This window comes from Bombina bombina, chromosome 3 (genome assembly GCF_027579735.1).
Source record: "Bombina bombina isolate aBomBom1 chromosome 3, aBomBom1.pri, whole genome shotgun sequence".
Taxonomy (NCBI): domain Eukaryota; kingdom Metazoa; phylum Chordata; class Amphibia; order Anura; family Bombinatoridae; genus Bombina; species Bombina bombina.
The window spans coordinates 599,530,052-599,556,454 of record NC_069501.1 but is presented as its reverse complement, the minus strand read 5'-3'; the positions used below and the strand labels follow the sequence as shown (position 1 = coordinate 599,556,454).

Sequence of the window (26,403 nt, the reverse complement as noted above, 5' to 3'; positions counted from 1 at the left end):
AGGGGTCAGAAAGCTACGACTACCTCTTTCTTTTAAGCTGAAGAGTATCATCCGTCTGGTGTATGAGACTGCTGGACAGCAGCCTCCTGAAAGAATTACGGCTCATTCTACTTGGGCTGTGGCTTCTTCATGGGCATTTAAAAACGATGCTTCTGTTGAACAGATTTGCAAGACTGCAACTTCGTTGTCTCTTCACACTTTCCAAATTTGATACTTTTGCTTCTTCTAAGGCTAGTTTAGGGAGAAAGGTTCTTCAAGCAGTGGTGCCTTCCGTTTAGGTTCCTGTCTTGTCCCTCCCTTTCATCCGTGTCCTGTAGCTTTGGTATTGTATCCCACAATTAAGGTTGAAATCCTTGGACTCGTCATATCTTGTAGAAGAAAAGGAAATTTATGCTTGCCTGATAAATTTATTTCTTCTACGATATGACGAGTCCGCGGCCCACCCTGTCATTTTTAAGAGAGGTATATATTATATTTTTGTTAAACTTCAGTCACCTCTGCACCTTTGGCTTTTCCTTTCTCTTCCTAACTTCGGTCGAATGACTGGAGGTGGAAGGAAGGGAGGAGCTATATATACAGCTCTGCTGTGGTGCTCTTTGCCATTTCCTGTTGGCAGGAGGTTAATATCCCACAAGTAAGGATGAAATCCGTGGTCTCGTCATATCGTAGAAGAAATAAATTTATCAGGTAAGCATAAATCTCCTTTTTCATGTACTATATGTGCTATCTCATGAATCTTAGTTATGCTGTATCGTTTTTGTAGTGACAGTAAGTTTAATTAGATGTACTTTATTTACTAAGCCTATGTACCTTTATGTACGTAGTGTAGTTTCTATATATTCAGACCATGTCAATAACAGATACATTATTTGCTAGTTGCGTGTACCTTATTGTATGTAGTATAGTTTTGTGAATTGACAGAACATGCTAATCTCATGTAATTTATTTGCTATTTTCAGGTAGCTTATTGTTTGCAATATATAAATTCTGTATATTCAGTACATGCTAACTTCATGTATTTTGTTCATGATTACTGGTATATTATTGTATTCAGTCAAGTTTCTGTATTGACAAAATATGCTAAGTACCAGTACCTTATTTGCTAATTACCATGTTTTTTAGAATATGCAGGTAGACTGGCTGCTAATGCAATTTTGAAGGCTTTCGGTTGAAGAATTAAAGGACCAGTAAATACAGTAGATTTGCATAATGACCAAATGCATGACAAAGACAATGCAATAGAACTTAGTCTGAACTTCAGATGAGTACTATATATTCTGACATTTTTCAGTTATGTCTATTTCCACTCCTGCAGTATAATTTGACAGCCCTCAGCCTATCACCAATGCATATACTTATATTCTGTAAGTTCTTGCACATTCTCAATAGGAGTTGGTGACTCAAAGTGTAAATATAGAACGACTGTACACTTTAACAATGGAAGTAAATGAGTTTAAAATTGCCTTTCTTTCCTATGACATGGAGAATCCACAACGTCATTCCAATTACTAGTGGGATATTCAACTCCTGGCCAGCAGGAGGAGGCAAAGAGCACCCCAGCAAAGCTGTTAAGTGTAACTTCCCTTACCCATGATCCCTAGTCATTCTCTTTGCCTCTGTCAATGGAGGTTGTGTGAAGTTAGTGTCTGAAGATTATCCTTTTATGGGTACTTTCCCTGCAAACAAGGATTGGGGTCCACCTGTGTCCACGTCAATCTTTTGAGTAAAAGTAATGATGGCTTTTAGCAGTTAGAAGGCGGCAAGGAAGTCTTTGCTTTACTTCTAACATTTTCTACCCCTTTGTAGAAAGCCAGGGTTAGTAACTGTTTTTCTTCTTAAACGGTAAGAGTCCACAGCTGCATTCATTACTTTTGGGAAATACAGAACCTGGGCTCCATGAGCAGGCAAAGACACCCCAGCCGAAAGGCTTAAATACCTCCCCCACTTCCCTCATCCCCCAGTCATTCTTTGCCTTTCGTCACAGCAGGTTGGCAGAGAAGTGTCAGAAAAGGGTGCCAGCTTTTTTTTTTGTCATTTTTGTAATCCCAAGATTGAGGATTCTGATATGTTAGACACGGATGTCTCCGATACGGAGAATGCATCGTGATAAATATGAAATGGCCTGGGTAATCAATGCCCATCAGTTATGTTCCGAATGCTGTTCCAGAGTACTCTCGTCACCCGAATCAGGGAGCTTAGAGTGCGTTGAGCCATCCGCCTCCGAGGTTTCCATGTCCCTTGAGGTGCGTGCCCCAGACCCTTTCTCGGCTACGCAAACAGGAGTCCCTATGGCCTTTACTCCTCCGGAGGTTGGCTTGTTTCCAGAGGTTACGGCACGGTTCCGCATAGCCATTTCTATGACTCTAACTCATTTATATCTCCCAAGTTAAATATTTCTAAGATACTGTCCGCGTTCTGTTAACCAGGGCCCGTCGGACGTGGGATCGCCTGATTCTGTTCAGCCTCCTGGGGAAGCGTTGGCCTCTGAGGCTTCAGGGGCCCCAACCTTAGGGTCAGGGTCTTTTGTTGATCCGATGAGGGATGACTTTGCTTTCAGTTATAGGCTGGCACATCGTCGTGTTTTTTTTTTTTTTTTTTTGGCACGTTTTGCTGATGTTAGAGGATCCCAGTCCTAGTGGGCCGAGGGATCCGAGGCCTTAGATTCTGTATGGTAAATTGGATGCGACATTTGGGGATGAAGCCAATCTCCTTAACGTCTCAGTTTATTTCTTTTTTAAGATACAATGAGTCCACGGATTTCATCCTTGTGGGATTACTCCTCCTGGTCAGCAGGAGGAGGCAAAGAGCACCACAGCAGAGCTGTATAAATAGCTCCTCCCTTCCCTCCCACTCCAGTCATTCTCTTTGCCTGTGTTAGTAAGATAGGAGATGGCAAAGTGAGGTGTTAGTAAATATTCTTCAATCAAGTGTTTATTATTTAAGTAGTGCCTCTGAATGCTACTTTGTGCTGGGGTGTAGCCTAGACCAGGTCAGTCTCTTCAGTACAAAAAGAAGCATTTGGTGGCTTTAAAGCAATAGGAACTGGTGGGACACAATTCTCACTGCGCCTCCTATATATATTTGCTGCCCTAATACAGATAAGCCTAAGCATTTTTAACTCAGGCTGATTTTCATCCACAGGGCTATGGGAGGGAGAGGACCTCTGAAAACCTGTTTGGACTGCCGTGCTAACCGGGAGATTACATAGCGCCTTGTCTGTCACAGGGGTATGTGTATGTTAGCAACTGCAGTATATTCTGTTTGTTTATACTTACTCCCGGTGCCTATGCTACAGCACGGCGACTGGGAGATTGCATGGAGCCCTGTTTGTCACAGTGGCATGTGTATACAAATTTCGCAGTTCTGGTTTTTGTTTATAGCTCGCTCCCGGTGCCTATTCTAAAGCAAGGCGACCGGGAGAATGCAAGAGCCCTGTTGGTCACGGGGGCCGTTGTATTTAACCTATGCAGTTTCTTGTTTTTTTTATGAAGCGCTCCCGGTGCCTATTCTAAAGCATGGCGACCGGGAGGTTGCATGTCGCACTGTTTCTTCAGTGGTAGGCATACATATATTACGCAGTCTGTTGTGTTTTTATACTTTTCTCCCGGTGCCTATGCTAAGGTTCGGCGACCGGGAGATTGCATAGAGCACTGTGTGTCTTATTAATGGCGCAATATGGTGTGCGTGGTTTTTACTTGACTCCCGTAATAAAGAGCAGATGGATTGACGACCGGGAGATTGCGTTGCAAACTGTCTTGTCTATAGCAGTTTATTTCTCTGGGGACTGTTTCTCAAAGTGCGGTTTATTATTTTATCGCTCCCGGCACCTATACTTTAAAACGGCGACCAGGAGTTGGCTTAGGTAACGCCCATGACGGGCGGAGCTTGGCGCCGTGTTGGTACGCTCTTCTTTTTTAGCGGGAGAAGATCAGCGTGGCGCCTAAGGGAACCCACTTCCTCCTTTCTTCCGGTTATCGGAACAATTTTTATCACAGTATATTGCGCTTAAGTCAGCGCTATAGTGACGACATTGTGAAGGCTGCCTTTCATCTCAGCTGGGTCTGGCTGAGATGTACAGGTGTTTAAGTTTCCTCACGCTTCTTCTATAAATAAATGTTTTCACATCGGCATTTACAGTCATAGTCCCAGTAGTTGTATATTAAATGTTCCTGACATGCAATTTAAGTATCTGCCTTAACTGTGCAGATGGATTGAGGGTGTGTACAATTGATTTTATGACACATGCAGTGCCCTGCAGTTCCTCACTCATTCCATTTGGGGTTATTCACAAAGCATCGCTTCTTTTATATCATGGTGATAACTTGTATAAAGTAACGTTTATAAGATTTAAAAAAAAAAAGTTACCTTTTTAAAATTTAGAGACGGTAATGGTTTTTTGTGTTACTTTTTGTTATGAAATCCCAACCGTTCATTTGTATAATTCATCCTTTGTGACTCAGGATGGCTCAAAAAGCCTGCTAGGGGCCCCTTGTTCTTTAGGATGGTTACCATTGTGGTACTGCCAATCCTTTTCTATATTTCTTTTTTTGACAGATCTTTTTCTTGATAAAGATACTCTTGTCCAAGCTTACCACTTTTTAAGTGACGCTGAGCATGATATACTACAAATTCCTAAAGTCAACACATGCGGTGCTCTGCATTCCCTGTATTACCTTTGGGGGCTTTTTACCATTGGCAGCCGGCTGTGTGCATTGCCACCGTCTCTAGTGCGGTGGCATATTGAGTTAATGTGCTATCCGAGGTCCTAGGGACAGACTTCTCTGGATGTGATCCAAGATCTGATAAAGGCTCTCAAATTTAGTATTGCCTTTTTTTCGGACGCTTCCCTTCACAAATTGGGAGCTCAGATCTTGAGTTTTTTCTATCTGGGGTCGCTGAGCTTTCTCGTTTAAGACCCGGTCTGCGGATTTGTCTTCTGAGTCTAAGCTTCTAACCATTCCATACAAGAGGATTAAAGGAGAAGAGTGACTTAACAATTTTTTTTCCTTTCATAGTTTCCAGAGAAATTCTTCCTCCTCAGCAGGAATGGTCCAAATCTTCATGGAAGACCCAACTAGTTTTGGAACAAGGGAAAGCATTCCAAGCAGTCTACTAGCGCTTCCAAGACGGTAGGAAGGGTGTACCCCTGATCCGGGACCGGATCTTGCACGGGGCAGACTTCCTTCTTGGTTCAAAACCTGGGTTCGGAGATCCCTGGGCTATGGGATTTATGGCTCAGATACAATCTGGAATTCAAGGCGCTTCCTCCCGGAGGAAGATTCCTTATTTTGAGTTTATCTACAGATCTGAGGACGAGAGGTGTTCTTACATTGTGTAAGAGACCTCTCCACTCTGGGAGTGATTGTTCCTGTTCCAATTTTGGAGCAGGGACTGGGATGTTCCATTCTATTTGTGGTTCCTGAAACAGAGGGATCCTTTGGGCCCATTTTAGACTTCAGGAGAAATTGAAGTAGCCTGGTGGCCTATCACAATAACATGATACTCATTTTAGGTCTTAACAGGTTCTCAGGGTACCACCCTTCTAATCGTACCATCCTGTCATTGATCCAAGAGGGTCAATTTGTGACCACGGTGGATTTCTAGGATGAATATCTGCCTGTTCCCAGTCTCCGGGATCGTCAGGTGTTTTTTTCCAGTTTGCTTGTCTGGATAAACTTTACCAGTTTATGGTTCTTCCTTTCGGTCTTGCCACAGCCTCCGGAATCCTACCAAGGGTTCCGGGATCTCTGTTGGCGGCGCTTCATTTATAGGGCATCATAGTGGTGTCTTATTTTGACGACTTTTAGTTGAGGCACCGTCCTTTTAACTAGAAGATCTCAAATAGAAAGAATTCCTCAGTTCCACACTTAGGAGCGATTTTCCTAGGAACCATTATAGTCTTTCTGTCTATGCAGATATTTCTGTCAAGATTCTGGAAATCAAAGATTATCGATTCTTGTCTGACCTTTCAGTCCATTCCTCGTCCTTCAGTGGCTCGGTGCATGGAGTTAATGGGCTAATGGTGACGGCTGTAGTTGGCATTCTGTTTGCTCGCTTAGTTCTCTGCAGTTGATCATGCTGAGACAATGGGGCGGAAGGTATTTGGCCTTATCCCCTAGACTTTTACTGGAGGAGAAGACAAAAGGGCTTCTCTTCAATGGTAATCTCTGGTTCTCTCCTCCCAGGGAACTTGCTTTCACAGGATATAAGGAAGTTCCTGGGCGATGATGGAGGTTGCCGGATTGATAAGTTCCTGGGCGATGATGGAGGTTGCCGGATTGATTCCGTGAGTGGAGACTCATTCTTGTCTGTTGCTCAACGTCCCAGAGTTGGAACTTCTGGGATGCGGTTTTTCTGAGCAGGCAGGCCTTTCATCCGGCCGGATTCCGAGCTCTTGGGTTCCGGGTCGTGCTCCAGGGACTCCCAGGCAAACTGATAGATGCTCTGGGTGCCCCTTGGACTTTCAAACTTGCGTACCTGTTTCCTCCGTTTGTTCTTCCTTCTCGAGTTATTGCTCGGTTCATACAGGAAAGGGTCTCGGTGATACTGACTGCGCCGGTCTGACCTTGCAGGATTTGGTGTGCAGTTCCGGTGGAGATGTCATCTCTGCTACTTGGTGACTCCCGTTGTGGAATAACCACCTGTTTCAGGGGCACTTCCATCATCCGAATCTAGTTTCTCTGCAGCTGACTGGAGATTGGAGTTTTATTTAAGCGAGGTTTTTCTGATCAGTTATAGATGCTTTGATACAGGCACGTATGCCTGTTACTAGGAAATTTAACAATAAGATATGGCATAAATATCTTTATTAGTGTGAATCCAATGGTTACTCATGGAGTAGGGTTACGATTTCCCGGTATTTGGTCATTCTCCAATGAGGAATTGGAGAAGGGGTTGTCAGCAAAGTCTTTAAAGGGACAGTTTCTGTCTTTTCTATTGTTACACAAGCGTCTGGCAGATGTTCCAGATGTACAATCTTTTTGTCAGGCTCTGACTGGAATCAGGCCTGTATTTAGACCATTTGCTCCTCGGAGTTTCAATTTAGTTATTCTAGTTTTTCGGGGGTTCCGTTTGAATCTATGCTTTCCATAGATGTTATTATCTTAGACAGTTTTATTTCTTCTGTTCGAAGAGTGTCTGAGCTTTCAGCATTACGGTATGATTCTCCTTATCTTATTGTACATTTGGATAAGGTGGTGTGTTGCATACTAAACCTGGTTTTCTTTCTGATATTGTTTCAGTCAAGAATATTACTCAGGAGATTGTTGTTCCTTCCTTGGGTCCTAATCCTTCTTCTTCGAAGGGACGTCTGTTTTATAATTTAGATGTGGTCCGTGCTTTAAAGTTGTTCTTTCAAGCGCCTAGGGATTTTCGACAATCGTCGTCTTTGTTCATGTGGGGGTCAGAAAGCTATGGCTACCTCTTTCTTTTTGGCTGACGAGTATTGTCCGTTTTTGCATATGAGACTGCTGGACAGCAGCCGTCCTGAACGAATTACGGCTCATTCCACTAGGGCTGTGACTTCTCATGGACTTTCAACAATGATGTTTCTGTTGAACGGATTTGCAAGGCTGCGACTTGGTTTTTCTCCCTGTTTTTGCTTGCTTTTTTGAAATTAGATTCCTTTGCCTCGGCTGAGGCTGTTTTTTGGGAGAGAGGTTCTTCAAGCAGTGGTGCCTTCAGTTTAGGTTCCCTGTCTTGTCCCTCCCGTTTCATCCGTGTCCTATAGCTTTGGTATTGTATCCCACAAGTAAGGATGAAATCCGTGGACTCATCGTATCTTGAAAAAGAAAAGGAAATTCATGCTTACCTGATGTATTTCTTTTTCGATACTATGAGTCCACGGCCCGCCCTCTTCTATGAGACAGGTTATTCATTTTTTGTTCAACTTCAGGCACCTCTGCACCTTGGCTTTTCCTTTCTCTTCCTTTCTTCGGTCGAATGACTGGAGTGGGAGGGAAGGGAGGAGCTATATATACAGCTCTGCTGTGGTGCTCTTTGCCGCCTCCTGCTGACCAGGAGGCGTAATCCCACAAGTAAGGATGAAATCCGTGGACTCATCGTATCGAAAAATAAATAAATTTATCAGGTAAGCATAAATTTCCTTTTTTTTCTTTGTTTCGGTTCCAGTTCTAAACTTGGGTGAATGGGGCCTCTGATCGTCTGTTTCCGTTGGCGTTCTCATTCACCTTAGGCGTTCACCCGATGGGTGCTGCCTTCCTTTTATTTTTTGATCCGAATGGATGTTTAATTTGTTTTCTTAAGCTCATGTCAGATTTTTGTTTTTGTGAACGTTCTTCTCTGGAACCTTTACTTGCGATTTTGTGGGCACTTCCACGGAAGTTGCACACTTTTTGAATAAAATGTGTTCATTTATCAATCCTTCGGGTTGAATTTTCTTGGACAGTTCTGGAGTGTCCTTATACCAGGCAGGTACTGGTCAGACACTTTTTTGCTGTTACCTGGGTTCATGTCACCCTCGTAGTGCTGATTTAAAGGGACAGTATACACTCATTTTCATATAACTGCATGTAATAGACACTACTATAAAGATGCACAGATACTGATATACAAATCCAGTATAAAATAGTTTAAAAACGTACTTAGAAGCTTTCAGTTTAGCTCTGTTGAAAAGGCAGTTGGAAAGCCCACTGCAAGTGGTAAATAAGACATTCCCCCCTCCCCTTCTTTTGCATTTGAAAAGTCCCTTTACACAAACAGGAGCAAGCTGGAGAAGGTAGCTGACCGTATTCAAATAAGTTTGGGGCTTGGTTAGGAGTCTGAAAATCAGAGCAATGTTCTTTAAAAATAAGCAAAATTATACATTTTTAAAAAAAAACTAACTTTATATGGGCTTTATATAAATAGATCATCTACAAAACATTTATGCAAAGAAAAAATGTGTATAATGGCCCTTTAATCCTGTCGAATTCTGAATGTCTCTTGTTCTGTTGCTATGGGCTCGGATCCTATTCGAAGTATGAAGCCTACTGTTTAGATACAACCCCTCTGAAATGGAGGGTTGTGATAGCTGATCTACGGTTGGCTTTTTTTTTCTGGCTATTAGCCTGGGATACAGATCTGTTTTTGACGTCATCGTCATGGTTCTTTCAGGTCCCTAAGGACTCAGAACCGTAGTTCCATTCCTTTGGAGTTGGGAGATGTGAGTGACCTATGTGGTCTGGTGTTCCAAGTGGTGAACGATTTGAGTCTTCACTTAAGGTTCTTCCAGATGCTGACTCTTTATCCTATTAAACATTTCTTGCGGTGGAGGAGTCTCCTTCCTTCCCACTTTGGGTGGATCATCTAGTCTGGAAGCGCGGGCATGTCGGTCTTTTTTTGCTCAGTTGCGTTACTCTAAGAGGTGGATTGCAGGGGTTCCCGGCCTTCTGTGGGGAGCTGCGATGCTTCCAGCTTTTACCCTGTTAAAGGTTTTTTTTTGGATGTCTCTTCCACATTTATACCCTTGGTCTGACCATGGTCTTCGACGTTCGGTGTTACCTGCCGCCTTGTTGCAAATCTTGCCTTGGAGCTTAACAGTGAAGAGCCGAGGTCGGTTAGGCGGTCGCCCTTCTGGGGTCAGGTAGTTGACCATTTATCCTCGATGTTCCGTTAGGGGCTTCGTGGAGGGTGCTTTACGTCTAACTCTCTGGGATGGCTAGCAAGGTCCAGGGTTCACATTTTCCTTCGGGTGTTGGTTGCTACCTTTCCAGTGTGTAACACGTGGCTACGCCTGTCTACGAGATTTGTCCTTGCAATTCAAGAGCACTGAGTGTATAATTCTTCAGCTGTTCAGGAGTTCTTTCAGACTCTTGGGTTTGAGGCTGTTGCTAGATCGCCTAGCTGTTGCTAGATCGCCTAGCTGTTGCTAGATCGCCTAGCTGTTGCTAGATCGGACTTTAGATGGTGCTCTCCTAATCATAGGAGGCATCTTGGGGTTCCTCAGGAAGTTAGATCTTTCAATCGATTCTGTTTTTCGAGGACTCTGGCCTAGGTCCATGTCTCTCCATGGATGGGTGTAGACGGTTATGGTTCTGTCTCACCTTAGGCGTTTGTGGTCCCGCGTGCCTCTGAGGGGGGCGGGGGCTCTGTTTCTCATGGGAGATGCCTATCTGGCTTAGGTTCTAGGTCTCTCTGAAGGGTCCCTACTGGTCGTCTGGCGCATTTGATGTTCCTTGTAGACTCCAGATGTTGCTTTAGTCCCCTTCTCTCCTAGAGTGGGGGATGGGTTCTCCTGGTTCGGAGTTACCTTAGTATCTGTGGCAACTGGAGGGTCCTAATTTTCTTGCCTTGTAAGAGTTTTTCCCTCCTTGCGTTTTCAGAATCCTGTAGTAACTGCTTCCACCGTTCCTGCAGCGGGAGGCTGGGGGTTTGAACCCTGTTGGAGCTCCTGTTAAATGTTGGATTCTGATATATAGATGCTGGATGTCTGAGAGCCCTCTTCCCTTGGGAAGTGTTCCTCTTTGGGGAAGACGAGACAGCAGTTTAGGGGGTCTCGTACCCAAGCACAATGTCTATCCTGACTCACGGTAGCATGCCATTTGTAGTAGCGGTCAGAGTTCTACTCGGGGCTTTGTTCTTCGTTGACACGTCCTTTTTTTTTTTATTCCAGAGGTCTGGGATAATTGTCTTCAGCCTTTGGGCTGGGACCATTACCCTGGATGGAAGGTCGGGGATCGGTTAATCTATACAGTGTTGACCGTTTTCTTCCAGAGTCCCCCTTCGGTGGGAGGACTTTTGATGTCCTCTTTACTACTGGCCTCTGGTGCTGGGAGGGGAAGCTCCATGGAGCCCGGTATTCGGAGGGCTGTTAAGTCTTCGGAAGGTTTGCAGTTTGAAACAGCAATGTGTGCTAGCAGGCTTTAAAACTCCTTTTTGGTGGTTTGGGTTTCACGATGGCTGAGTCAGCTTTCCTACCTAGAACTGGTCATTGAGAGTTCCTGCTCAAACGGTTTGGTGTTCTCTTGGATAGCTCTTTTCTAACTGCTGGGATAGTTATCCTATTTCTGCGGTCTCTGCCTAGCCTGCAGGTTTCGATCTGATGAGGGAACATGGAACTCATGTTTTTCTGGAGTACTTTTATGTTATGGTACTGGGTCAGGGATATGAGGGTGTCTCTCGAGCCCCCTTTAGGATGTGTTTCCCTGTGTGTGGATCTTTTTTTATTAGGTCCTTGTGTTTCTAGTGAGTTCTTTTCCCTAGGCGCTACTATCATAGGACAACCGTGGGTTGTTCTATGTTTGTTGAGCCTTGTGGAATGATCCATTTGGATTTCTTCTGGGACTCTGTTCTCCCTTTTGGGGGCAGGTCGCGCACCTTGTCTTTCTGCCGGTTACCTTCATGGGAGCCGAGAGCCACGGGGCTGACTCTTCGGAGGCTGTTTGTGCTCGATGGACTCTGGGACTGAGTTGTCTCTAGCTCAGCTTTGCTGGCGCTGTAACTAATGTAGTGTTACCTGGGCTTTGGGTTTTCTCCAGTTTGTTTTTATAGGGTGTCGGGTAATTTCAGGTGCCTTTCGAAGGGGCCGCCTTTCATCTCACCCGTTGTTTGCATTCAGTGTCCTCTAGCTTGGGTATTGTTTTCCCAAAAGTAATGAATGCAGCTGTGGACTCTTCCCGTTTAAGAAGAAAAACATAAATTATGCTTACCTGATTTTATTTTCTTTTGACGGGAAGAGTCCACCGCTCCTGCCGGTTTTTATCTGAGGCGGCTGTAACTTTTTGTTCTTCTGGCACCTTTTTTTCACCCTGATTTCTCCTACTGTTCCCTTGGCAAGACAGGGGGAGGTATTTAAGCCTTTGACTGGGGTGTCTTTGCCTCCTCCTGGTGGCCAGGTTCTATATTCCCCAAAAGTAATGAATGCAGCTGTGGACTCTTCCCGTCAGAAGAAAATAAAATTATCGGGTAAGCATTTTTTTTTTTACTACAGGTTCCTGACAGGGAGTGGAGTACCTTTCACAGTTAAGAAGCTATCTGCTCTGCAGCTGGATCCCAGAAATCTGTCAGGATTGTTAGAGCCATATAAATTACAAATTACTAAATGCAATCCTATTTTCATTTGCAGAGTAATATATCTTTCATCCTCATCCAGCTCTTGCGAGCAAATCTTAAATTGCAAGTTTTTGTTAAGAATGCTATTCTGAAATTGTGAGCTTTTCAGTTCCTGTTAGAAATTGAAGTTCAGAACACTTTTATATTCAACACAGCCATTGGCTGCACACTTTAGTGACCTATTCATAACTGTCCCTATTTGGCCACGACAGAGAATGTAAACTAAGTTACAACATAGCAATTCCCATTGTTTTGTAGACACTAAAACATTGCACTTTGTTACTATTTAAACAGCTAGCGAAACTTTAAAAAAAAAAAAAGTTATTCTCAGACTCATCTTTTTGAATGTATCATTCTATCTAGCATTTATCTAGTGTTTAATGTCCCTTTTAACATGGACTCTGTTTGGGGATTAAATCCCACGTTATGAAATCACTATGGAAAGAAAACCATGCTTACCTGATTAAATTTTCTTTCGGGGTGATAGTCCATAGGTTCTGCCTGGTTCAAATCTTTGGGCGACCTTTCTAATTTGCACCTTTGTAGACTCATGTGTGTGGTTTCTTAGCCTTTTCCTAGTGGTTGGAAAAATATTCCATGTTATGGAATCTCTATGGACTATCGTCCTAATTGAAAATAATTGATCAGGTAAGCATAAATTTTGCTTCCCACAGTATATATCTATCCTTGACCACGATGGATTCAGTGTATCTTTTCCCAGTCTTAATGATTTGTTTCCTGTTGAAAGTGAAAAGTAGTTTTTAGTTATTTTGCAAGGCTGTATACTGTCATTGTGTTGGTCTTAAAGCAGTTTTTGTCTTTAATTGTAGAAGAAAGTCTAGGTCCTCCTCGCCTCGCAGACGGTCTTCCTCACCTCGCAGACGGTCCTCCTCACCTCGCAGACGATCACCAGGCAGGAGAGAGAGAAAGCGAAGCCATTCTCGCTCTCCACGACACAAGACAAAAAGCCGCAGCCCTAGTCCTGTAATTTTGAACAAAGAGCCTGATATACCAGAGCCTGAGCAATCAATTACAGCAAGGGAGCCTTCTGTGCAAGAAGCAACATCAACAAGGTAATAGCCGTAAATCAAAACTACTGGAAGCAATAACACATTTTAGAAACCACAAAACACTATTTCTTTCATGTAATTAGCAAGAGTCCATGAGCTAGTGACGTATGGGATATACATTCCTACCAGGAGGGGCAAAGTTTCCCAAACCTCAAAATGCCTATAAATACACCCCTCACCACACCCACAATTCAGTTTTACAAACTTTGCCTCCCGTGGAGGTGGTGAAGTAAGTTTGTGCTAGATTCTTCGTTGATATGCGCTTCGCAGCAGGCTGGAGCCCGGTTTTCCTCTCAGAGGGATATGAAGAGATGTGAAGAGAGTATTGCCTATTTGAATTCAATGGTCTCCTTCATAGGTTCTCTGTTATCGGTCGTAGAGATTCATCTCTTACCTCCCTTTTCAGATCGAAGATATACTCTTATATACCATGACCTCTACTGATTCTCGTTTCAGTACTGGTTTGGCTATCTACTATATGTAGATGAGTGTCCTGGGTTAAGTAAGTCTTATTTTTTGTGACACTCTAAGCTATGGTTGGGCACTTTATATGTAAAGTTCTAAATATATGTCTTTAAACTTATATTTGCCTTGATTCAGGATGATCAATATTCCTTATTTCAGACAGTCAGTTTCATATTTGGGTTAATGCATATGAATATTCATTTTTTTTTCTTACCTTAAAAATTGTTTTCAAATTGACTTTTCTTTCATGTAATTAGCAAGAGTCCATGAGCTAGTGACGTATGGGATATACATTCCTACCAGGAGGGGCAAAGTTTCCCAAACCTCAAAATGCCTATAAATACACCCCTCACCACACCCACAATTCAGTTTTACAAACTTTGCCTCCTATGGAGGTGGTGAAGTAAGTTTGTGCTAGATTCTACGTTGATATGCGCTCCGCAGCAAGTTGGAGCCCGGTTTTCCTCTCAGCGTGCAGTGAATGTCAGGGATGTGAGGAGAGTATTGCCTATTTGAATGCAGTGATCTCCTTCTACGGGGTCTATTTCATAGGTTCTCTGTTATCGGTCGTAGAGATTCATCTCTTACCTCCCTTTTCAGATCGACGATATACTCTTATTTATATACCATTACCTCTGCTGATTTTCGTTTCAGTACTGGTTTGGCTTTCTACAAACATGTAGATGAGTGTCCTGGGGTAAGTAAATCTTATTTTCTGTGACACTCTAAGCTATGGTTGGGCACTTTGTTTATAAAGTTCTAAATATATGTATTCAAACATTTATTTGCCTTGACTCAGGATGTTCAACATTCCTTATTTTCAGAAGTCAGTTTCATATTTGGGATAATGCATTTGAATCAATCTTTTTTCTTACCTTAAAATTTGACTCTTTTTTTTTCCCTGTGGGCTGTTAGGCTCGCGGGGGCTGAAAATGCTTCATTTTATTGCGTCATTCTTGGCGCGGACTTTTTTGGCGCAAAAAATCTTTTCTGTTTCCGGCGTCATACGTGTCGCCGGAAGTTGCGTCATTTTTGACGTCCTTTTGCGCCAAAAATGTCGGCGTTCCGGATGTGGCGTCATTTTTGGCGCCAAAAAGCATTTAGGCGCCAAATAATGTGGGCGTCTTATTTGGCGCTAAAAAATATGGGCGTCGCTTTTGTCTCAACATTATTTCAGTCTAATTTTTTCTTTGCTTCTGGTTACTAGAAGCTTGTTTATTGGCATTTTTTCCCATTCCTGAAACTGTCATTTAAGGAATTTGATCAATTTTGCTTTATATGTTGTTTTTTCTCTTACATATTGCAAGATGTCTCACGTTGCATCTGAGTCAGAAGATACTTCAGGAAAATCGCTGTCTAGTGCTGGAACTACCAAAACTAAGTGTATCTGCTGTAAACTTTTGGTAGCTATTCCTCCGGCTGTTTGTATTAATTGTCATTACAAACTTGTTAAAGCAGATGATATTTCCTTTAGTAATGTACCATTGCCTGTTGCAGTTCCTTCAACATCTAAGGTGCAGAATGTTCCTGATAACATAAGAGATTTTGTTTCTGAATCCATCAAGAAGGCTATGTCTGTTATTTCTCCTTCTAGTAAACATAAAAAATCTTTTAAAACCTCTCTCTACAGATGAATTTTTAAATGAACATCATTCTGATTCTGATGACTCTTCTGGTTCAGAGGATTCTGTCTCAGAGATTGATGCTGATAAATCTTCATATTTAAAATGGAATTTATTCGTTCTTTACTTAAAGAAGTACTAATTGCTTTAGAAATAGAGGAGTCTGGTCCTCTTGATACTAATTCTAAACGTTTAGATAAGGTATTTAAATCTCCTGTAGTTATTCCAGAAGTTTTTCCTGTTCCTAATGCTATTTCTGAAGTAATTTCCAGAGAATGGGATAAATTGGGTAATTAATTTACTCCTTCTAAACGTTTTAAGCAATTATATCCTGTGCCGTCTGACAGATTAGAATTTTGGGACAAAATCCCTAAAGTTGATGGGGCTATTTCTACCCTTGCTAAACGTACTACTATTCCTACGTCAGATGGTACTTCGTTTAAGGATCCTTTAGATAGGAAAATTGAATCCTTTCTAAGAAAAGCTTATCTGTGTTCAGGTAATCTTCTTAGACCTGCTATATCATTGGCTGATGTTGCTGCAGCTTCAACTTTTTGGTTGGAGACTTTAGCGCAACAAGTAACAGATCATGATTCTCATAATATTATTCTTCTTCTTAGGAGTTTGGGAATCTCAGGAGGTGAGATTACCAATCAATATTTTGGAACTCCGTGCAATTTTCAGAGCTCTTCAGTCTTGGCCTCTTCTGAAGAGAGAATCGTTAATTTGTTTTCAGACAGACAATGTCACAACTGTGGCATACATCAATCATCAAGGAGGGACTCACAGTCCTCTGGCTATGAAAGAAGTATCTCGAATTCTGGTTTGGGCGGAATCCAGCTCCTGTCTAATCTCTGCGGTTCATATCCCAGGTATAGACAATTGGGAAGCGGATTATCTCAGTCGCCAAACGTTGCATCCGGGCGAATGGTCTCTTCACCCAGAGGTATTTCTTCAGATTGTTCAAATGTGGGAGCTTCCAGAAATAGATCTGATGGCGTCTCATCTAAACAAGAAACTTCCCAGGTATCTGTCCAGATCCCGGGATCCTCAGGCGGAAGCAGTGGATGCATTATCACTTCCTTGGAAGTATCCTGCTTATATCTTTCCGCCTCTAGTTCTTCTTCCAAGAGTAATCTCCAAGATTCTGAAGGAATGCTCGTTTGTTCTGCTGGTAGCTCCGGCATGGCCTCACAGGTTTTGGTATGCGGATCTTGTCCGGATGGCCTCTTGCCATCCGTGGACTCTTCCGCCACGACCAGACCTTCTGTCGCAAGGTCCTTTTTTCCATCAGGATCTCAAATCCTTAAATTTAAAGGTATGGAGATTGAACGCTTGATTCTTGGTCAAAGAGGTTTCTCTGACTCTGTGATTAATACTATGTTACAGGCTCGTAAATCTGTATCCAGAGAGATATATTATAGAGTCTGGAAGACTTATATTTCTTGGTGTCTTTCTCATCATTTTTCTTGGCATTCTTTTAGAATTCCGAGAATTTTACAGTTTCTTCAGGATGGTTTAGATAAAGGTTTATCCGCAAGTTCTTTGAAAGGACAAATCTCTGCTCTTTCTGTTCTTTTTCACAGAAAGATTGCTAATCTTCCTGATATTCATTGTTTTGTACAAGCTTTGGTTCGTATAAAACCTGTCATTAAGTCAATTTCTCCTCCTTGGAGTTTGAATTTGGTTCTGGGGGCTCTTCAAGCTCCTCCGTTTGAACCTATGCATTCATTGGACATTTAAATTACTTTCTTGGAAAGTTTTGTTCCTTTTGGCAATCTCTTCTGCCAGAAGAGTTTCTGAATTATCTGCTCTTTCTTTTTCATCAGGATAAGGCAGTGTTGCGAACTTCTTTTGAATTTTTACCTAAAGTTGTGAATTCCAACAACATTAGTAGAGAAATTGTGGTTCCTTCATTATGTCCTAATCCTAAGAATTCTAAGGAGAAATCGTTACATTCTTTGGATGTTAGAGCTTTGAAATATTATGTTGAAGCTACTAAGTCTTTCCGAAAGACTTCTAGTTTATTTGTTATCTTTTCCGGTTCTAGAAAAGGCCAGAAAGCTTCTGCCATTTCTTTGGCATCTTGGTTGAAATCTTTAATTCATCATGCCTATGTCGAGTCGGGTAAAACTCCGCCTCAAAGGATTACAGCTCATTCTACTAGGTCAGTTTCTACTTCCTGGGCGTTTAGGAATGAAGCTTCGATTGATCAGATTTGCAAAGCAGCAACTTGGTCCTCTTTGCATACTTTTACTAAATTCTACCATTTTGATGTATTTTCTTCTTCTGAAGCAGTTTTTGGTAGAAAAGTACTTCAGGCAGCGGTTTCAGTTTGAATCTTCTGCTTATGTTTTTCATTAAACTTTATTTTGGGTGTGGATTATTTTCAGCAGGAATTGGCTGTCTTTATTTTATCCCTCCCTCTCTAGTGACTCTTGCGTGGAAAGATCCACATCTTGGGTAATCATTGTCCCATACGTCACTAGCTCATGGACTCTTGCTAATTACATGAAAGAAAACATAATTTATGTAAGAACTTACCTGATAAATTCATTTCTTTCATATTAGCAAGAGTCCATGAGGCCCACCCTTTTTTTGTGGTGGTTATGATTTTTGTATAAAGCACAATTATTCCAATTCCTTATTTTATATGCTTTCGCACTTTTTTATCACCCCACTTCTTGGCTGTTCGTTAAACTGAATTGTGGGTGTGGTGAGGGGTGTATTTATAGGCATTTTGAGGTTTGGGAAACTTTGCCCCTCCTGGTAGGAATGTATATCCCATACGTCACTAGCTCATGGACTCTTGCTAATATGAAAGAAATGAATTTATCAGGTAAGTTCTTACATAAATTATGTTTTTTCCCTGTGGGCTGTTAGGCTCGCGGGGGCTGAAAATGCTCCAATTTATTGCGTCATTCTTGGCGCAGATTTTTTTTGGCGCAAAAAAAAATAAAAAAATTCTGTTGTCATTTCCGGCGTCATTCTTGACGCCGGAAGTTTTTCGTGAATATGTCATTTTTTTTAAGTTTTGCGCCAAAAATGTCAGCGTTACGGATGTGGCGTCATTCTTGGCGCCAAAAATTTTTAGGCGCCAATAATGTGGGCGTTTATTTTTGGAGCTAAAAAATATGGGCGTCATTTTTGTCTCCACCTTTTTTACACATTATTTCAGTCGCATTTTTTCATTGCTTCTGGTTGCTAGAGGCTTGTTCATTGGCATTCTTTGCCATTCCTGAAACTGTCATTTAAGGAATTTGATAATTTTGCTTTATATGTTGTTTTTTCTATTACATATTGCAAGATGTCTCAGATTGACCCTGGATCAGAATCTACTTCTGGAAAAACGCTGCCTGATGCTGGTTCTACCAAAGTTAAGTGTATTTGTTGTAAACTTTTGGTAACTGTTCCTCCGGCTGTAGTTTGTGATGAATGTCATGATAAACTTTCTAATGCAGATAGTATTTCCATTAGTAATATACCATTACCTGTTGCTGTTCCCTCAACATCTAATACTCAGGATGTTCCTGTTAATATAAGAGAATTTGTTTCTAAATCTATTAGGAAGGCTATGTCTGTTATTCTTCCTTCCAATAAACTTAAAAGGTCTTCTAAAACTTCTAATTTTTCAGATGAAATTTTAAATGACCGTCATAATTCTGATTTGTCTGTTTCTGATGAGGATTTTTCTGGTTCAGAGGATTCTGTCTCAGATATTGACACTAATAAATCTTCATATTTATTTAAGATGGAATTATTCGCTCTTTACTTAAAGAAGTTTTAATTGCTTTAGAAATGGAGGATTCTAGTCCTCTTGATACTAAATCTACTAAGCGTTTAAATTCGGTTTTTAAACCACCTATGGTTATTCCAGAAGTTTTTCCTGTCCCTGATACTATTTCTGAAGAAATTTCTAGGGAATGGAATAATTTGGGTACTTCATTTACTCCTTCTCAAAGGTTTAAGAAATTGTATCCTGTGCCATCTGATTAGAGTTTTGGGACAAAATCCCTAAAATTGATGGGGCTATCTCTACTCTTGCTAAACGTACTACTATTCCTACGGCAGATAGTACTTCCTTTAAGGATCCTTTAGATAGGAAGATTGAATCCTTTCTGAGGAAAGCTTATTTATGTTCAGGTAATCTTCTTAGACCTGCTATTTCTTTGGCTGATGTTGCCGCCGCTTCCACTTTTTGGTTGGAGGCTTTAGCACAACAAGTATCAGACCATAATACTCATAGCATTGTTAAACTTCTTCAGCATGCTAATAACTTTATTTGTGATTCCATCTTTGATATCATTAGAGTTGATGTCAGGTATATGTCTTTAGCTATTTTAGCTAGAAGAGCTTTATGGCTTAAAACTTGGAATGCAGATATGTCTTCCAAATCAATTTTGCTTGCTCTTTCTTTCCAAGGTAATAAATTATTTGGTTCCCAGTTGGATTCTATTATTTCCACTGTTACTGGGGGGAAAGGAACATTTTTGCCTCAGGACAAAAAATCTAAAGGTAAATACAGGGCTGCTAATCGTTTTTGTTCCTTTCGTCAGAATAAGGAACAGAAGCCTGACCCTTCCCCTAAAGGAACGGTTTCTGTCTGGAAACCTTCTCCAATCTGGAATAAAACCATGCCTTTTAGAAAGTCAAAACCAGCTCCCAAGTCCACATGAAGGTGCGGCCCTCATTCCAGCTCAGCTGGTAGGGGGCAGGTTACGATTTTTCAAAGACATTTGGATCAATTAGATTCACAGTCTTTGGATTCAGAACATTGTTTCTCAAGGGTACAGAATAGGTTTCAAGGTAAGGCCACCTGCGAAGAGATTTTTTCTCTCTCGCATTCCAATAAACCCAGTGAAAGCTCAGGCATTTCTAAAATGTGTTTCAGATCTAGAGTCAGCCGGGGTAATTGTGCCTGTTCCAGTTCTGGAACAGGGTCTGGGGTTTTTTTCAAATCTATTCATTGTACCAAAGGAGGAGAATTCCTTCAGACCAGTTCTAGATTTAAAGATATTGAATCGTTATGTAAGGATACCAACATTCAAAATGGTAACTATAAGGACTATACTGCCTTTTGTTCAGCAAGGGCATTATATGTCCACAATAGATTTACAGGATGCATATCTTCATATTCAGATTCATCCAGATCACTTTCAGTTTCTCAGATTCTCTTTTCTAGACAAGCATTACCAGTTTGTGGCCCTTCCGTTTGGCCTAGCAACAGCTCCAAGGATCTTTTCAAAGGTTCTCGGTGCCCTTCTCTCTGTAATCAGAGAACAGTGTATTGCGGTATTTCCTTATTTGGACGATATCTTGGTACTTGCTCAGTCTTTACATTCTGCAGAATCTCACACAAATCAACTTGTGGTGTTTCTTCAAAAACATGGTTGGAGGATCAATTTACCAAAGAGTTTGTTGATTCCTCAGACAAAGGTAACCTTTTTGGGTTTTCAGATAGATTCAGTGTCCATGACCTTGTCTCTAACAGAAAAGAGACGTCTGAAATTGGTTTCAGCCTGTCGAAACCTTCAGTCTCTATCATTCCCTTCGGTAGCTTTGTGCATGGAAATTCTAGGTCTCATGACTGCTGCATCGGACGCGATCCTCTTTGCTCGTTTTCACATGCGACCTCTTCAGCTTTGTATGCTGAACCAATGGTGCAGGGATTATACAAAGATATCACAATTAATATCCTTAAATCCCAATGTACGACACTCTGACGTGGTGGATAGATCACCATCGTTTAGTTCAAGGGGCTTCCTTTGTCCAACCTGGACTGTGATCTCAACAGATGCGAGTCTGTCAGGTTGGGGAGCTCTATGGGGATCTCTGACAGCGCAGGGGGTTTGGGAATCTCAGGAGGCGAGATTACCAATCAACATTTTGGAACTCTGTGCGATTTTCAGAGCTCTTCAGTCCTGGCCTCTTCTGAAGAGAGAATAGTTTATTTGCTTTCAGACAGACAATGTTACAACCGTGGCATATGTCAATCATCAGGGTGGGACTCACAGTCCTCAGGCTATGAAAGAAGTATCTCGGATACTTGTATGGGCGGAATCCAGCTCCTGTCTAATTTCTGCGGTTCACATCCCAGGTGTAGACAATTGGGAAGCGGATTATCTCATTCGCCAGACGTTACATCCGGGCGAATGGTCCCTTCACCCAGAGGTATTTCTTCAGATTGTTCAAATCTGGGGTCTTCCAGAAATAGATCTGATGGCCTCTCATCTAAACAAGAAACTTTCCAGGTATCTGTCCAGATCCAGGGACCCTCAGTCGGAGGCAGTGGATGCGTTGTCGCTTCCTTGGAATTATCATCCTGCCTATATCTTTCCGCCTCTAGTTCTTCTTCCAAAAGTGATTTCCAAAATTCTAATGGAACGTTCGTTTGTGCTGCTGGTGGATCTCATTCGGATGGCCAGTTGCCAACCTTGGACTCTTCCGTTAAGACCAGACCTATCTCAAGGCCCTTTTTTCCATCAGGATCTCAAATCATTAAATTTGAAGGTATGGAAATTGAACGCTTGATTCTTAGTCATAGAGGTTTCTCGGACTCAGTAATTAATACTATGTTACAGGCTCGTAAATCTGTGTCTAGGAAGATTTATTATCGAGTCTGGAAGGCTTACATTTCTTGGTGTTCATCTCATAAATTCTCCTGGCATTCGTTCAGAATTCCTAGAATTTTACCGTTTCTTCAGGATGGTTTGGATAAAGGTTTGTCTGCAAGTTCCTTGAAAGGACAAATCTCTGCTCTTTCTGTTCTTTTTCACAGAAAGATTGCTATTCTTCCTGATATTCATTGTTTTGTACAGGCTTTGGTTAGTATCAAACCTGTCATTAAGTCAATTTCTCCTCCTTGGAGTCTTAATTTGGTTCTGAGGGCTTTACAAGCTCCTCCGTTTGAACCTATGCATTCTCTGGACATTAAATTACTTTCTTGGAAAATTCTGTTGCTTTTGGACATCTCTTCTGCTAGAAGAGTTTGAGTTATCTACTCTTTCTTGTGAATCTCCTTTTCTGATTTTTCATCAGGATAAGGCAGTGTTGCGAACCTCATTTAAATTTTTACCTAAAGTTGTGAATTCTAACAACATTAGTAGAGAAATTGTTGTTCCTTCATTATCTCCTAATCCTAAGAATTCAAAGGAGAGATCTTTACATTCTTTGGATGTAGTAAGAGCTTTGAAATATTATGTTGAAGCTACTAAGGATTTTAGAAAGACTTCTAGTCTATTTGTTATCTTTTCTGGGTCCAGAAAAGGTCAGAAGGCCTCCGCTATTTCTTTGGCGTCTTGGTTAAAGTCTTTGATTCATCATGCTTATGTAGAGTCGGGTAATTCCCCGCCTCAAAGAATTACGGCTCATTCTACTAGGTCAGTTTCTACTTCCTGGGCGTTTAGGAATGAAGCTTCTGTTGTTCAGATTTGCAAAGCAGCAACTTGGTCTTCTTTTCATACTTTTACTAAATTCTACCATTTTGATGTGTTTTCTTCCTCTGAAGCAGTTTTTGGTAGAAAAGTACTTCAGGCAGCTGTTTCAGTTTGATTCTTCTGCTTATAATTTTAATTTTGAGATTAAAACTTTTGTTTTGGGTTGTGGATTATTATTTTTCAGCGGAATTGGCTGTCTTTATTTTATCCCTCCCTCTCTAGTGTGGAAGTTCCACATCTTGGGTATTCATTATCCCATACGTCACTAGCTCATGGACTCTTGCTAATTACATGAAAGAAAACATAATTTATGTAAGAACTTACCTGATAAATTCATTTTTCATATTAGCAAGAGTCCATGAGGCCCACCCTTTTTTTGTGGTGGTTATGATTTTTTTGTATAAAGCACAATTATTCCAATTCCTTATTTTTTGATGCTTTTGCTCTTTTCTTATCACCCCACTTCTTGGCTATTCGTTAAACTGAATTGTGGGTGTGGTGAGGGGTGTATTTATAGGCATTTTGAGGTTTGGGAAACTTTGCCCCTCCTGGTAGGAATGTATATCCCATACGTCACTAGCTCATGGACTCTTGCTATTATGAAAGAAATGAATTTATCAGGTAAGTTCTTACATAAATTGTTTTTCATCTTTCATTGAAAATGCACATGGTTCTTTGGAATATGGATGACCATATTCTATGGTTGCAGTTATTGTGATTATTCACTGCTTTAGTAATGTAATATTTAGATATTACACTTTTGGGTGGCAAATTGCATGACAGTGTGCGTAAAATTACAGGCATCTGTATTGTTTAGGCATGCTGTGTCATATGTAAATTGTTACACTATAATAAATATAAGGATGTGTGCTAATCAACTTAGTGTTCGCTTTCTTTTACAAGATATGACGAGTCCACGGATTTCATCCTTATGGGATATTGCCTCCTGGTCAGCAGGAGGAGGCAAAGAACTCCACAGCAGAGCTGCATAAATAGCTCCTCCCTTCCCCCCCAACCCAGTCATTCTCTTTGCCTGCGTTAGTGATAGGAAGAGGTAAAGTGAGGTTAGTTTAGATTCTTCAATCAAGAGTTTATTTTAAATGGTGCCAGAGTGTACTATTTTACTACAGGGCAGCCTCTGGATCTAGCCTGACAGGCTATGTGAACTCGTGGATTTTTGGCTCCACTGCGCCTCCCATGATTGTGCTGCTTTTTCTGTCCTAGAGGTTGTAACTAAGACCCTTCTGTCTTCACAGGACCTCAGGAGGAAGAGTGGATCTCCTGACACTGTGAGATTGTCATGCTGTTCCTCAGCATTTTGGTAAGGGCAGTTTTTTATTCTGGGGCTCTGCAGCATATCTCAGAATTAACTGTACCTGGCCTCTTCTCTTGGGGGCTACGGAAGGGCTTCCCTTTAACAAACTGTTTATTTACACAGACATTCTGGCATTTTGAGCTTAGCATAGAAGTGCTGGGGATATGTGGAAAGAACAGACATGCTGTTTATTTACCCAGACACTCTGGCATTGTAGTGTTAGCCTAGAAGCGCTGGGATATATTGTGTTGGTGTGCACTGTAACGGGCATTGCTCTATTCACATTTATTATATAGAGGTGGCTGACGCTGGGGATAGTTCCGGTGGGGATGTGTTTTACTAAAAAGTCTCCGGACATGGCAGTATTTTACTTGTTGATCGGGTGTTTGGTGTGTGTCCGCCCACAGAGGGCCGGACTTGGTTTATTTGCGCGTTTTGCAGCGCAGTTTCTATTTGAGTTCCGCTTGAGGACATAAAAATCAGCGTCTCCTCACGGCTCCTAAGTCCGCTCGTGTGCGCCGTACTTGAGGAGTTGAGGTTGATCTTGTGGAGGCAGGTAGGAGCCGCAGCGGCGAGGTGACAGTGATTTTTTTACCAGTTGGTTTTCCAAGACCCACATGCAGGGGATGTGTAAACAATTGCTCTCTGCCTTATATATCTGGCTTTAAAGGGACAGTCTAGTATAAATTAAACTTTCATTATTCAGATAGGACTTCACATTTTTATCAACTTTTCAATTTACTTTTATCATCAAATTTGCTTTTTTCTCTTGGTATTCTTAGTTTAAACTAAACATAGGTAGGCTCATATGTTAATTTCTAAGCCTTTGAGGACTGCCTCTTATCACATGCTTTTTAAATCTCTTTTCCACACAAAGACAGAAAGTACACGTGGGCCATATAGATAACACTGTGTTCAAGCACAGGGGTTTATTGAAGATTTAGCACAACACAATGCTAAATGCAAGACAATAGATAATAAACAGTCACAGTCATGTGATCAGGGGGCTGGAAGAAGGTTCTTAGATACAAGGTAATCACAGAGGTAAAAAGTATATTAATATAACTTGGTTATGCAAAACTGGGGAATGGGTAATAAAGGGAATATCTATCTTTTAAAACAATAACCATTCTATGGTAGACTGTCCCTTTAATTCAAATACTTTTCTTAAAGACACAGTACTACGCAAAAAACTTATTAGACTGATTTTTACACAATATATATTTTCAGGGATTTTTACCAAGCTTGCCTTTTCTGTCCAGGTTGCCAAAATGGATGACCTTAAACAGAGTACATGTCCTATGTGTTAAGATGCTATTGTGGAACCCCCTGTTACGCTTTGTCCCCCATGTATTGAGAGGACTTTACAGTGTAAAGAACAAATTTTCTTTAATAAAGATATATCTAATGAATGTCCTCAGACTGATGAAATTCAGGGGGGGGGGGGTAGGGGGGTATGCTGCATCTTTCTTCCCAAGCTTCACAGCCTTTAATGCCCGCTCAGGTGACGCCATGTTCTTCAACGGCGTCTGCTTGATTTACTCTGCAGGATATGGCTGCAGTTATGTCGTCTACTCTTACAGAAGTTTTATCTAAGTTGCCAGTGTTACAAGGCAAACGCAGCAGAACAGAGGCCCACGTGGTCCCTGCAACGTCTGATGCTTGAATAGCTATCTCCGATATACCTTCCCAGGGCTCTGAATTGGGGGGTAGGGAGGCCCTGTCTGAGAGGGAAGTGTCTGACTCTGGAAGTGCATTACCCCAGACAGATTCGGACGTCATGTCCTTCAGATTTAAACTGGAACACCTCTGCCTTTTGCTACGAGAGGTTTTGGTGACTCTGGACGACTGACTCTATTGTGTTCCCGCCAGAGAAATTGAGTAAGATAGACAAATACTTAGAGGTCCCTTCTTATTCCAATGTGTTTCCGGTTCCTAAGAGAATTTCGGAAATTATTAAAAGGGAATGGGAGAGACCGGTTATCCCGTTCTCCCCTTCCCCTATTTTTAGGAAAATGTACCCTATAGCTGACACCGTTCGGGACTCTTGGCAGACGGTCCCTAAGGTGGAGGGAGCTATCTCTACCCTGACAATCCCTATTGAGGACAGTTGTGCTTTCAAAGACCCTATGGATAAAAAGTTGGAGGGCGGCTGCCTTTTGGTTTGACGCTCTAGAAGGGTCCCTTAAGACAGACTCCTTTAGAAGAAATAATGGATAGAATTAAGGCCCTTAAGCTGGCTAATTCTTTTATTACGGATGCCGCCTTTCAAATTGGCGGCTAAGAACTCAGGATTTTCCATTTTAGCACGCAGAGCCTTATGGTTAAAATCTTGGTGTGCGGATGTGTCCTCTAAATCAAAGCTCTTGGCGATTCCTTTCAAGGGTAAGACCCTGTTCGAGCCTTACTTGAAGGAGATAATTTCTGACATTACGGGAGGTAAG

The 26,403-nt window shown here is 41.6% G+C and overlaps 1 protein-coding gene across 1 annotated transcript in view; it reads left to right on the top strand.

The window, feature by feature from the left end:
* SRRM1 (serine and arginine repetitive matrix 1) overlaps positions 1-26,403 on the top strand; it is a gene marked incomplete in the record, with an annotated part of 533,145 nt that overhangs the window by 140,834 nt on the left and 365,908 nt on the right. Inside the window, 1 exon segment of the mRNA XM_053705381.1 lies at positions 12,882-13,124. Within this exon segment, the coding sequence (XP_053561356.1) occupies positions 12,882-13,124 (243 nt within the window).